At 40.7% G+C, this 13621-nt stretch overlaps 1 protein-coding gene across 4 annotated transcripts in view; it reads left to right on the forward strand.

Annotated features, from left to right (window-relative positions):
• The window catches only part of SNTB1 (syntrophin beta 1), a 228219-nt gene that overhangs the window by 73806 nt on the left and 140792 nt on the right, over positions 1-13621 (forward strand). Inside the window, exon 1 of one of the 4 annotated variants that reach the window (XM_079902143.1) lies at positions 8935-9776. The exons of the other annotated variants lie outside the window; for them this stretch is intronic. Within the exon in view, the coding sequence (XP_079758269.1) occupies positions 9524-9776 (253 nt within the window). The 5' untranslated portion in view covers positions 8935-9523. Of the gene's footprint in view, positions 1-8934; positions 9777-13621 lie in introns of those variants that run through there. 4 annotated transcript variants of the gene reach the window in all.

Raw genomic sequence — 13621 nt, forward strand, 5'->3', positions numbered from 1 at the left:
AGTAGCCTCTATGTCTAAGCCAGAGTGCATGACCAGTGAGCTGTATGGTGTCGCTTTGTCAAGCAACCAACTAGGAGTGAATGAAGGAATTCACAGAGCAGGCTTAGCAAACCCCAGGCTCGTCTCACACACTTATTTCCACTCTGCATTTGGAAGTAATGCCAGTCACACCCATCCTTCTACACTGAGGAAGAGCCTTTGCCTTGCTTTCTGAAAATAATTCCAATTGGCTTTCTGTATGGTTTGTAACGTTGGCATATACACTTTAAGTCTTTTCTAAGCGTGTACAATATGTAGTATATATGTGTGTGTATTTATATATATATAAAATATTGTGCTGTATATAGCTCATCTGAACCTTCTTTGTTCATGTAACAACATAACGCTATGAATATTCTTCCATATCAAAATATCATTTCTCTGATATAGCTGGAAACAAGTGTTGTGATAAAATAATCAGATTGGAAGGGACTCTCTGAAGTCACCACCCACCTTTATCTAAAGCGGTGGTTTCAAACTCATTTTTAACCATGACTTATTTTTTTTTCCAAATAAATCTATAAAGAATATCAACAAACGGCAGTAGGGTTATATTTGTATGAATTTATTTCATAACTGCAGCTTTACACATTTACTTATTGAGAAGGCAACCAACTAGAGTAATAAGGCTGTTTTGTCTAGACAGCCCTTTTTAGTTGGAAGTTAGGGATGGCAGTTGAAGTTTTATGCGTGCCTTGGCATCTTGTTTCGATTGTGCTGTGATGGGAAGATCATGGACCACACAGCTGAGTGTCTGTGAGTGGTCATCAATATGTAACCACCGCAGTTAGCTGAGTATGTGCTGCAGGAGAAGCTTGATTTCAAGGTCTGTACAAACATGAATTAACCTCGTAGCAGAAGTCCACACCTTGGTGTGTGCCAATGTGTCAGAGTTTCATATAAGACACATTGAAATCTGGGAGTACCGCTTTTTATTATCATTTTAAAAAATAGTCGAAGGTAAATTTTCACTAGAATATAAAATCTTAAACAAATATTTGTGTAACCCCTTAAAGCACGCATTGTAGAAATCTAGGATTCCATGACACTCTAGAGTTTTCTGGAACTCAGCTAGGAAACCACTGATAGAGCATCCTCCCACAAAGTCTAATAAATTTATAAAAGCTGGAAAACAGGGAGGCTACCCAAGACTGCTTCAGGAATACACCCAAGTATTTAAATCCCCTCATTATGGTCAGAAAAATTTTCCTCATGCCTGGCTCAAGTCTCTTAAGCTGCTACCTGAATTCAGCACAGTAGATAGAAGTTCTCAGAAAATCCTTGGTGACTGGTAGCTTGAGGCTTCTGTGGAGGGGTAACGTAGTTGGTCACCTTCCTTCTCGCCAAATAAACATGTCTTCTCTCACCACTCCTGACGTAGCATCGTGGGTACCCGGGATTCGGCAGCATCATTTCTGATTAGCCCCCAAATCCTGCCAAAGCAGTAGTGACTTCTTTAAGTCACCTCAACAGAGAAGACATTTAACTTGATATGTTTTCAGAGTTTGGGTTTGGAAAAGATCCTGGTTGATGCCCTTCATAGCACTTCTGTGTGTCTCTCATCCATCTTGTCATAGCTCAGTCCAGGATACAGGTGGTTGCAGTGAGTCAGGCAGAACAGGAAAGCCCGTAACTTGACCTGTCCACTTGAGCCAACTAGTTGTTTGGGAAGTTGGATTCACCTGCAGCAGATAGGAACAGGAAGTGGTAGGCAGATCTGAGGAATAAGGAAAAGACCCAGTTGTCAGAATGGGGTCACAAGGTCAGAGAGTCAAGAGCACTTGGTACTGATGGGCTGTGTCTTATGCTGAGGGTGCTTAAATCTATCCTTGCTGGCTTACGGCGGGCTTGTATGAGAACCAGGGTGCTGGCCCCTAGGACAGAAGCCAAGTAGGGAGCTGGGAAGAAAGCAAAGCTTCAGAGTTTGGATGCCAGGCAAGTTCTAATACACTTAGCATTGGGCAACCCCAGAGGGCATACATAGGGGGTTTGTCCACACACTCTTATGGGGTAGCTGGGTTCTTCTGGACATGGCACACCAGGAGGTGATTGAAATTATTTAGAGAGCACTGCCTTATCTTGCTGTCTGCTCCTTTGTCCTCGCCCATATATTCACTACATCACCTATCACCAGAAGGTGTGGTGGTAGCCCAAACTTCTAAGGGAATTTGCAGCTGTTCTAATCCTGATAGTGAGTATAAAATTTTTATTGAAATATATGGATAGTTTGAAATTGTTTTACAAACAGGAGAACAAGAGCTTTGGGTTTTCTGAGCCTTGGGTCCTATTCATGTAATTGGGTTCCTACATGAGAGAGAAAAAACGTCAGGCACATCCCGTGATAGGAGGAATGGTGTGAGCAAAGGTGAAGGTTGGGTGAATAAGTACGTTTCGACCCCAGCACACCATATTGGCTCTTCTCCCTTCTTGGTCCCTCTCTCTCCCCACATCCTTGTTTGTGCTTCTTGGAATTACCCTCCAAATAATTCACCTGCACCCAAGTCCTTATCTGGGGCTCTGCTCTTGGGAGGAAGCCAAAGTAAGAGAGTGAGTTTGACGATGAGACCATCGTCTTCCACTGAGTGTGCCGCAGCTTTGGGAGAACATTCTGTGGGGTGATGACCGAAGGCAGGCCCATCAGCCGAAACAGGCATCTTGACCTGAGCAAACCAGGGAGACTTGGCCAGGCCAATTATCCATGCATCCAAGAAAGCAGGGGTGTTCCTGGAGCAGGGAACTTGCACAGGGGGTAGTGAGGGAGGGTTGGGAACAGTGGCTTGGATCCAGTTGTAGACAACTTGGACAACCAGGTTAATGAGTTGCTTCTCTGTTCAATTCCTCGGCAGTTGGACAAGTCTTTCTTATACCCCGCTGTTTGCTTCTGACGCAGTGAGAGAGTTGGGGTTGGAAGCAGGTCCTGATCGATGCCCTCCACTGCACTTTCCTACTCGTGGTATCAGTGGAGTTCTGGAGTCACAAAAGCCCAGGCAGAAGAAAGTATTCTACTCTTCCTTTCTTGTAGAGAATTGACATTCTTTTGCCTCAATGCTTGTAATATTTGGGGTTTCTAAGGACCCACAGGGGGGAAATGTGCTCTATTTTGCTTTCCTCTTGGTGGTTTTAATTTCCCTTAACCTCTTTGTCTGTTCTGGTAGCTCTGTTGTGCCTCGTACTCAGCCCTCCAAAACCCTCACTTCCCACCTCCCAAATAATGCTTAGTCTTTCTTTCCCTTTCCCTCCCAAGAGCAGTTAGTGAGCAAGGGATGTGTCAGAAGCAGGCCCGTTCCTAATATTTTCAGAGCCCTGGGCATGAATGCAAGTGGAGATCCACATGCTATTGGCCTAAATATTTTAACATTTTCAAACAGATTTTAAAAATTCAATAAAATCTATTTGGCCATCTCCTTTGCTGGATCATATTTAAAATTCTCAGGTCCCTTGGAGTTCCAGTCCAGAAACTGGTAGGGGAGAGCTGGTGGGAGAGCAGGCAGAGAAGTGGCCCTGGGGACACCTTCATCCTCTCTGTCTCCACCCTTGGCTTCACAGAGGCCACTACATGCTTTGTGCTCATGTGAGTGGACAACTAAGCCCACACAAGCTCTGTCTAAGCTCTGCCTCTACAAACATGCATTACTTTTGCTCCTCTTTGAGCCTGAGGTTGGCATACTCTGGCTCAATCAACCTCAGAAAGAAAGACAGGGGCCAATGAGACAGCAAATTCCAGGGAACTGAAAGGAAGGGAGTCACAAGCTCCAACTGGGCAATCCCCTTGGCCTACAGGATTCATCACCCCATGGGGAAGGGTGTGGCCAGAGAAGGACCAGAGCAGACCTCTTTAAGAGTAGAGCACAGGGCGATGTCCTCTCTTGCCTGGTTCAAAGGGCAGGACTTCTCAGAGCTGATGGGTGGATACATCTAACACCTCTTTTCTCCCAACTTCAGCCTGTCCTCAGGCACCCTTAGAAGTGCTCTCTTGTTTGAGCCACTTGAGGAAAGAGGGCTCTGTTTTTCATTTCATTTTTATTTTTTCTAAAAACACCCTGAAGATCCTGCCTCTAAAAGTGGGGGCATTGAATAAGCAGCTTCTAACCCTGACCCCATTTCTGTGTCTGGAACACACAACAGAAAGTTCATCTTGACTCTCCCTGGCTTCCCTCCACCCTGGACATTATTCTTGGCCATTTACCATCAGTGCTGCGGGAAGGTCTCATCTGATAATGCAAGCCCACTAGGTAGACTCCTGTCCAGCCTCTGCAGCAAGAGGTGGAGAAGGCAAACTTCGTGCTCTGGAGGCCTAGCATTATTTGCTAGCTGAGAATCTCCATCAGTAAAACTGAAATCAGAGAGAGAGTGTGTCGTGGCAAAGTTGGAACAAAAAGGCAGCTGGTGACCTGGTGAGTTTTAATCATATTCCCTGGGCCACTGGAGTCACCCAAGCATTCCTTTGTCTCGGGCCGCCTTTCTGCAAAGGCTCAGTGACTTAGCTCTAAACTTGTACAGTGGGAGAACAGTCTTAATATAGAGTGGGCCGTTTGAATGGGGTTCAGTGGGCTGCATCCCGGGCTCTGTGGTAGCCGGTGATATTACATATCATCTAGGCAGGACTGAAAGGAACATTAAACTGCATTTCCATTATCAGCGAGGTCCTGAGTGGCCTGTGGATCAGAATCAGAGCATTCTAATCAGTCTGCCTAATGTCTTCCTGGGCAGCCTCCTACAGGTCTAGGATTAGTTGGCACAGGAAGGCTGAACCACCTTTCACAGGGGAAAAAGTCATCCACAAGAAAGCCTGAAGCGTGTTGAGCCAGGGAAAGGCTGGTGACAAGTTAAAGGGCCTCGTATTACGAACGAAAGGGCCACTTCTGGGGAACCTAAGGATTTCTGCAGAGAGGATCGGCTCTCTTGGCTAAAATTTGCGAGAACTCCTGTGAGGGGATCAGTAAGAAAATTGCTTTTCAGAGAAGCCCAGGCTCTGGACCTCTTGAGCTTTTGCCCTTGCGTGAATTATTTAGCAGTCCTCAGAACTACTTCGTAGGGCTAGCAACACCTTCTATTTCCAGTGCAAAATCATGAAATTTTAGAATTTCAGGTGGAAGAGAAGGTAAGGGCATCTAAACAGAAGTGTGATGCAGAATTTCAGGTTGAAGAGAAGGTCAAGGACATCTAAACTGTGATGCTCAGTTCCTCTCCAAGGGGCTGCCCAGGGGACTTCCAGCCTCTGTGAGAAACCTCCCCTGACAGGGAACCCACTGCTTGTAGCTGAGGGCATTTCTGATTGTTAAAAGTTCTTATTCCCTGAAGTCCGGAACATCAACTGTCCCAAAACAGAGACCTATATTTTAATCTCTAGCATCCTCTCTGAGTGAGGAAGCACACATATTTGCAAAGTCAGCTGCTGGAAAAGATGATTAACTATCAGTATTGACCTTCACAAAATAGAGTCGTTTGCCTAGAATGCTGGCTAAGGAATCAGTTTTGTTCTGTGTGACGGTGTGAAGAGAATAACAGAATATAATGTGAATAGCTTAAATAGGGATAAAAAAATTAAGGTTACTGATGTGGGACAATACTTTGAAGTATATTTCAAGTGAAAATTGTCAGTACTAATAATAATAGAATTCCACACAGACTATATACTTTATCCTTGGGCAGTTAGTCTGTGGCAGATATGCTTAAGGTGAGAAAATGTATTCCTTTATTCATTCATTCATTTATTTTATATTTACTTTTTTATTGAAGTATAGTTGATTTACAGTGTTGTGTTAGTTTCAGGTATACAGCAAAGTGATTTAGTTACACGTATATATTTACATATATGTATGTATATATACATATATATGTGTATCTATTTATACATTCATAAAACATTTGTTCGGTACCAACTCAGCCCTAAAATAGCCAGAAGAAAGACTTAAATTTTTTCATCTATGAAGGAGCCCAGAATCTGGTCAGAGAGAAGATGATTTAAATCACTCACTGTGGCTCACTGAGAAGAGGATTCCTGGGGTTCTACCAGGACTGAGGAAATGTACCTGGATTAAATCAGAAGGAATTTCCCAAGGTAAATGGGACCATCATATATTGATGTCAGCTAGTTCTCTTCGTTGCTTTCTCAGAAACCCTAGTCCCTTGATGAGTTAGAGATTTGGCTTTTTGATTAGTCCAGACTCTGGTTAGTTTCTCAAAATGTTTCCCCCACTGCCTTGCAAGCAGGATGATATCATGAATACAGGGAGTGCTTAATAAATGTGAAACGAGGAGGAGAGAAACAAGAAAGGAGAATGCCACCTCTCTTACTTGTTATTTCAACCTCTGGTAATGGGACCCTCTGGTCTCTGCCAAGTAGTTGGTCTCAGTACTTGACATCACTTGAAATCTTGCATAGAAATGTACTCAAGTCCTATCCATCTTCTTTGCTTATCATACTTCTAGGCATCTTCTTTTGTTTATCACTTCTTTAAAGGGGACATCTTTAAATCATACAACCCAACTCTATTCTTTTCTCTTTTAAACTACTCCCCCCCCCCCCCCCCCCATGCACAGCTCATGTGATGCAGGCTTGTTTGCTGTTGTTTTCTGGACTCTGTTGAATACTGCCAGCCTCACATTTTGATGAGAATCAGGAAACCTGAGCATTGGGTAGGTATACACTGTAAACCTCACTTAAATATCAGCAACTTATCCTTCATTAACACGATAATGAACCAAATTCCCTGTTCCTCTCCTAAGGATATTGTGAGCTTAAGGAGACCAAACACAGGCTTTGACTTTCATGCGTTCAATCTAAACTTGTTTTGGAGAAGTGAGTGGCTTAAGTTGAGAATGAATGACCTTGAATGTACTTTACTTATTAAAGGAAATGGAGCTATGCATGTCGAGGAAAAATGAAAAGAAGAGAAAATTACAAGATAAAGGTTGGATCTATTTTTTTACGACTCCTAGAGTTGTGTATTGAAAGAGAATTCCACTGTGATGGGGATTTACGTCTTTTGGGTACGTGAAATTCCTCCAGTTTGTGCTATTATGTAGCTCATCTTTTCACAGAAATCCCAGAGTGCTGACAGATCAAGAGGTTTAACATTTCAGATCCTTTCAGCATTCAGCAAATGCAATAAATATCAGAGGTGGCTTGGGTTGAATGTAAGAGCAGATTTTGTTTCTGCAGGAGAGAAACTTAAACCCACAGGCTTGCAGTAACTTTGAGGAGATTTTCTTCTACACCTCGCTCCAAATGTGACTTGGTATTTTAATAAATTTTGTGTATCTTGTTGCTTCCCTGTAGGGCATCATTCTTGCCCAAGTTGCCGCCTGAACAAGGGGTCATTTCTAAAACTCTTCTGTTAGTTCACTTAACAGAGGCTTCTGAACTTTTTGCGTGAGGGTTTGGAATTTATACCGACACCTCATCCTCTAAGACTGATTCTTGGAAAAACTCTTTGGGAATAGTATCTGCTTCCTATTTAGATTGAAGACCATGCTTTTAGTGAAGAATGTCTCTGCCAGAAAGGACTTAAAATATCCATCTCAATGATTCTGTTTCTTTCTAGTGTGTATCTATTTATTGTGGCCAAATCGCCTTCTGTGAAATGCAGTATTGGTGTCATACTTATGCGGGCCAGGCTCCAGTTCCCTTGGAAAAATTGAATTACACAGCTGGCCAGAACTGACAGCATAAGCTTTGGCTTTTGCTGAAGGCGAGCGTTATGGATGGCTTTTCACATGCTGGTCTCTCAAATGTAATCTTCTGATTTAGGTCGGCCGCTATCTCTGTGGTAGGCAAAAGGGAATGTTTCAGAAATACACTGGGAAGATACTCTTGGCATATCTGCATAGCAAAAAATTAATTTCTCCTCTGGAAGGCTAAATTCAATCCAGTTCCAACCCAAACTCCAAATATATGTGTTTCTGACGTGGGACGTCCTTAAACATACAAAGAATGCGATATGAGAGATGCTAATAATGAACTCCTTTCTCTAAATATACTCCAACCTGTGATAGGTTTAGATATTCTCCTCTTGGCTCTAGCACGCTCATGTTCCTGGGTTTCCTCTATTGAATAATAATAACTGTTTTTTGGTAGAGCCTTTAATAGGTAATAATGTACATTATTTTAATGCTTCTGTCAAATTGTTATTATTGGGCATGAACTATTATCACACACTACAACATGGGTGAATCTCAAGAATATTACGCTGAGTCAAAGAAGCCAGAGACACACATATACATACTGTATGATTCTATTTATAGACAATTCTAGAATAAGCAAATCAGGTTGCTTTAGGAGTGGGCAGTAGGGAGGGTTGACTGAAAAAGAGCATGGGGGAAATTTCTAGGAGGATGGAAATGTTCTGTGTCGTCTTATGCACTCTTCTAATCTGACTGAATGATGTGTTTAAGATCTGAGCCCTTTACTTTATGTGAATTACACCTAAATTTTAAAAATTATGATTTCTATTAGTATATATACATGAGGAGCCTGAGTTTTAGAAAGACCAAATGAGTTGTCCATTGTCATGTAGCTGTGGAGAGAACTGTGCCTCAACCCAGATGACGTAACTCATAAGTCCAGGTTTTTCCACTCTAAAACAATTTCCAAGAATGGTCATATTTACATGACTCCACTATGAGGTCAGTGAGTTTTCAGAACTTTTCTTCCTGGGAATAGAGATGGCTTTCCAAAAGCACATGAGTGGGTACTGGAATGAGCAAAGAGAAGGGGGCCAGCATCACAGATTCACAGCATGTGTAATGGTTAATAGCTAGTGCTGGAATCAAAATTCTCACTCTGCAACTGACTATGCATGTGACGTTGGGCAGGTAAACCTGTCTGAGCTTCATCTTCTTCATATGTAAAATGGGTTGCTATGACGCATAAATATAGCCATTCATAGACAGTCCATAGGTGTCTATGAATTATCAATGAATGTTTGCTATTATTAGTCACAATTTTGGTTAAAGGAGGAATAAATGCCCTTGTGTTATTCACAGGTTTACTGTACTATACTGTAGTATTTACCTATATGTATTATAATGTGAAATCTTTGTCTCTCCTATACCTGTCCAAGTGGCTACATAGTTAACTTATCATCATATTAAAGAAATGCATGTAAAGCTAAGAGTCAGTAGTTCCAGTACTTCTCTCCTTGACTTCCTTGTTTTGGCAACAGGCATTGTCGAACAATTTATTACTATATGTACTTCATATGCGGTGTGTATAATGTCATGTATTTTTCCAAGTTCTGGAAGAAAATTCATTCTGAGTACAATTCACTTATAAATCTATGATTCCATGAACTCTGGGAATGATTCACTGAAATGGCTTAATGTTTGTAAATGACTGTAGAACTGGAAGGGACCATCTTTTGGAAGTAATTAGTATATTACATAGTTTAATGTAGGTAGACTTTCTTAAAGCAGGATATTCCATTTAAAAAGTGTTTGAGTATTACTCAAGGATTTTTAAAAAAAGAAGACTTTTTGAGACATGATAAACAGAATATATGGCTTTTTTTTTTTTTTTTTTTTTTCCAATACGCGGGCCTCTCACTGTTGTGGCCTCTCCCGTTGCAGAGCACAGGCTCCGGACACGCAGGCTCAGCGGCCATGGCTCACAGGCCCAGCCGCTCCGCGGCATATGGGATCTTCCCGGACCGGGGCACGAACCCGTGTCCCTGCCTCGGCAGGCGGACTCTCAACCACTGCGTCACCAGGGAAGCCCAGAATATACGGCTTTGATGGTGAAGTTTGTTTTTCCAGCTTCACTTCTATTATTATAGATAGCATATTAGACTGTAAATGTTTGATTATTATATATCAGAGCCCTCTTTAGCTGGCTCAGGTCACAAATCCTGCATGACTTCTAGGCTTGTCCAACAAGGTAATATATTTTAGATAAGCACTATCTGTTGAACAAAAAAGGAGTGAAAAGTTTGGAGCTTGATAGGAAATAAAGCACTTATATATTTTTTTTCATGAAGAAATATTTTAAACTTTCTGGTTCAAGATGCCTGACAACATCTGCAACTTTTGTTTCCATGGCATGTTTGCATGGAGCGAAGCCTGGATACCCAGGACGATAGACAATAAGAATGTCTAGTCTATAATTCACAACCAGGATTTTCCATTTTGCAACCCTTCAGCTGGTGAGGTGGAGCTTGTAGGACCTTGCCTCAGAGGGATTTGGGGGAGATTTTGCCTTGGGGTAACAAAATTTAGAGTATATAAAGATTTTTTTAAATGATTTGTTTAAAACTCTGCAATATTTATAGATGTTATTTACATTAAGATAGTCCAAGTACTCTTTCAGCCTGTAGAAAACTGTTGAGTTTCATACGTAGAGTCAGTTAACCATATCATCATATTAGTACTGCCTATAAGTAATGTTACGAACCACAAAATTGATTTGAGATATTTTTCAGGCTGCTTGTCCCGGGCTTGTTAAAACTCTGGTTTTAGCCTCTGCCAATGAACACCTGGTTCCAATGTTTCACCACAAGTAATGGTTTGTCCCTAGCACAAGCCAAAAGGATTTTCGGTTTGCATTCTTCTCTAAGTGCAGGAAATAGCCCTTCAAGGTCGACCAGCTGTCTCTTCAGGGTGTTCTGAATATGTGCTAAACATGATCTAATTGAAGATTTATAGTAAATATATGACTTACATGTATTAGCCTCATTTAAGAGGTGCAGATACTAAGGCTTAGGGAGGTCAGGAAATGTTCCATATAGCCATTTGTGGAGGAATCAGTAGCATAAGCCAGATTGGACTGACTCTCAAATCTGTAATCTTTTACCTAAACTATATTGGTTCTTGAATAACCCAATCATTTTCCTGTTGTTTAGTTTGAGCTTTCCCTTCATAACACCCACAACCTCCTCCTTCTTCTTTCCTGCTCCCAGATTAGATCATGGAACATAGATAGTGTTTTAGAACAGGAGGAAGAGTTTAAGTCATCTGTTCATTTCAACAGCTACTTCCTTCTTAAGCTTTGATCTTTACATTTGCCCTTTGCTTGGCCCTTAGCTGTCTGCAAAGAAGATGGGGCAGGGGGCGGTGGTGGAGATGTGGATTACTTGGAACATAAGAAAATATCACTAAGGTTGGAATCCCTAAAATGACTCTAGGATGATACACACCTGCCAGCTCCCTCTGTCCTAGTGTTCTAGTTCTCTATGTCTGTCTCTGGGAGTTTGCCTTGGTTGGAAAGGATAAAGGGAGCTACGTGCGCCTTTTAAAATAACAGACACTATACATATAGTATCTGGTTTAATACACACAACAGCCCCATGTGATTAGTATTATTTTCTTCATTTTGAAGAGGAGAAATCTCAGGCTTAGAGAGGTTTAGCAACTTGCTCGAGATCTCAGAGCTCATTCAGGAGAGTAGATTCTACATTAGTTTGGATTTCAAAAGGCAGCTTAGCACAGCACAGTGGGGAAGAGGAAGGACTTTGCAGTTAGATCCAGGCTTGAGTGAAACACCATGACTTTGAGGCTGTGAGGCCTTAGAGTAATTTATTGACTTCTGTGTCTTCATCAGTAAACTGTGAGTAATAAGAGTACCTATCTTTCAAGGTTGTTGTGAGAATTAAAAGACGTAAGCTATGTAAAATTCTAGACCTTTAGTCAGCACTCAATAAGTGTTAACCATTATGACTGTTATATTCCCTCTTCCCCCTGGGATTGAGATGAAGCTCTCACCACTTCCCAAAGCTTCAGACTCACAGTTCTACTGCCTTTTGATCTCTGTCTTCATGGATGGTCTGTCTACATCTCAAACCTTACATCTTCAAAACCGAAATAGTTTACTCTCATGTCCCAAATCTGTACTTCTTCACATATTTTCTGTTCTTTTTAATGGCATCACTGTCTACTTAATTAACCAAGGTATTTGAAAGCTTGGATTTTATAGATAAGGAAGCTTAAGAACATTGGAGGTTAAATGATTGCTAATGACCACACAGAAAATTAGGACCCCGGCCAGGATGGAAATCCAGGTATAATGAGCTCTAAGTACTTTACCTTACATCTTTTTCCTTTTTTCCTTTCTTTCTTTCTTCACTCCCTCACTTATTCATTCATTTTTTTTAAACCTTTCAATCCTATACTTTTAATTGCTTCTCGTCCTTTAACATTGCCTAGGGCCTCAAGTATTATACTGAATAGAGTGGTAATAATGGGTATCATTATTTTGGTTCTGATTTTCAAGGAGATGCTTTCAGCATTTCCTCATTTAGAATGTTTGATGTCAAGTGTTTTTTTTTTTTTCTCTTTTGTTTTTACGTGTGTGTGTGTGTGTGTGTGTGTGTGTGTGTGTGTGTGTGTTTTGTTTTATCAAGTTAAGGAAGCTACTACCTTCTATTTCTGGTTTACAAAGGGCTTTTTTGTTTCATTAAAACTGCTTGCTGGTTTATATTATAAAATGATTTTTCTGATTGAAGTAATCGTATGTTTTTCTCCTTTTCTTCTGTTAACATACTGAATGACATTTATACATTTTCTTATATTTAACTGATCTCGCCTCCAAATAATCCAAATTTGTACTGTCTTCTAATATACTATTTGGCTTGGTTTGCTGATACTTTGTTTACTATTTTTGCTTTAATTTATGAATGAAATGGGTTGGCAGTTTTCCTTTCTGAAATTTTTCTTGTCTGGTTTTGTTATATTAGCTTCATAGAATAAATTGGGGAGGCTCTTTCTTTGTTTTCTGAAATAATTTGATTAAGATTTGAATCATCTATTCTTTGAAAATTTGACAGAATTCACTAATAAACTCTGGTTCTCTTTTCTTTGTGGGAAGAATATTGACCAGTGTTTCTATTCCTTTAAGAGTTATAGGACTAGCCATGCTTCCTATTGCTACTTAGTTTTAGTAAGGATCCCCCCCGCCCCCTGCCCCAGGAATTTGTGCATTTCATTTAAGTCTTCAAATTCATTATCCTAAATATGTCCGAAGTTTTATTTTATTATCTTTTTAGTCTCTCTCGTGTCTGTAGTTATTTCCCCTTCTATTTATTTATAATACTGGTTTTCTGTTACCTCTTTTTATTTCATCAAACATGCCAGGAGGCTCTATTTTTTCAGTCTTTCCTTTGCTGCTTTTAGATCTTTCCCTTGTGATGTGGAATAGTTTGACAATTTGAATTCTGATATCATCTTTACAGAATATGTTTATTAATTTAATCCTCCCAATATCCACAGGTTTTTCCAGCACCAGTAGCAACTCATTAGTTATTAGTCACAATAACCTAGCCTATGTCTCCATGTCACTTGGACCATTTGCATTGCTACAGCTGGGGTTATTAGATTTATTCGATTAGATATTAGATTTAGAACATAAAAGACCAGATTCCAGGTCTGCTTCTTCCTTGAGGTAAGATAATTAAGCCCTCTGAACCCCAATTTGTCCACCTTTTTTATTGTTAAATTTTCCTATGGGTCTATTTATTACAAAGAGTTGTATCTCTTTTCTGATGCTTACCATCACTCCTTCCTTGCCTCCTTAAAAAACAAACCAAACAACAAAACAAGCCCTTCTATCTTGGCTGCTCAGGGTCAAGAGAAGCTTCTGGAGGCTTAGAGG

The sequence above is a fragment of the Stenella coeruleoalba genome (genome assembly GCF_951394435.1).
Source record: "Stenella coeruleoalba genome assembly, chromosome: 17".
In the NCBI taxonomy this organism is placed as follows: Eukaryota; Metazoa; Chordata; class Mammalia; order Artiodactyla; family Delphinidae; genus Stenella; species Stenella coeruleoalba.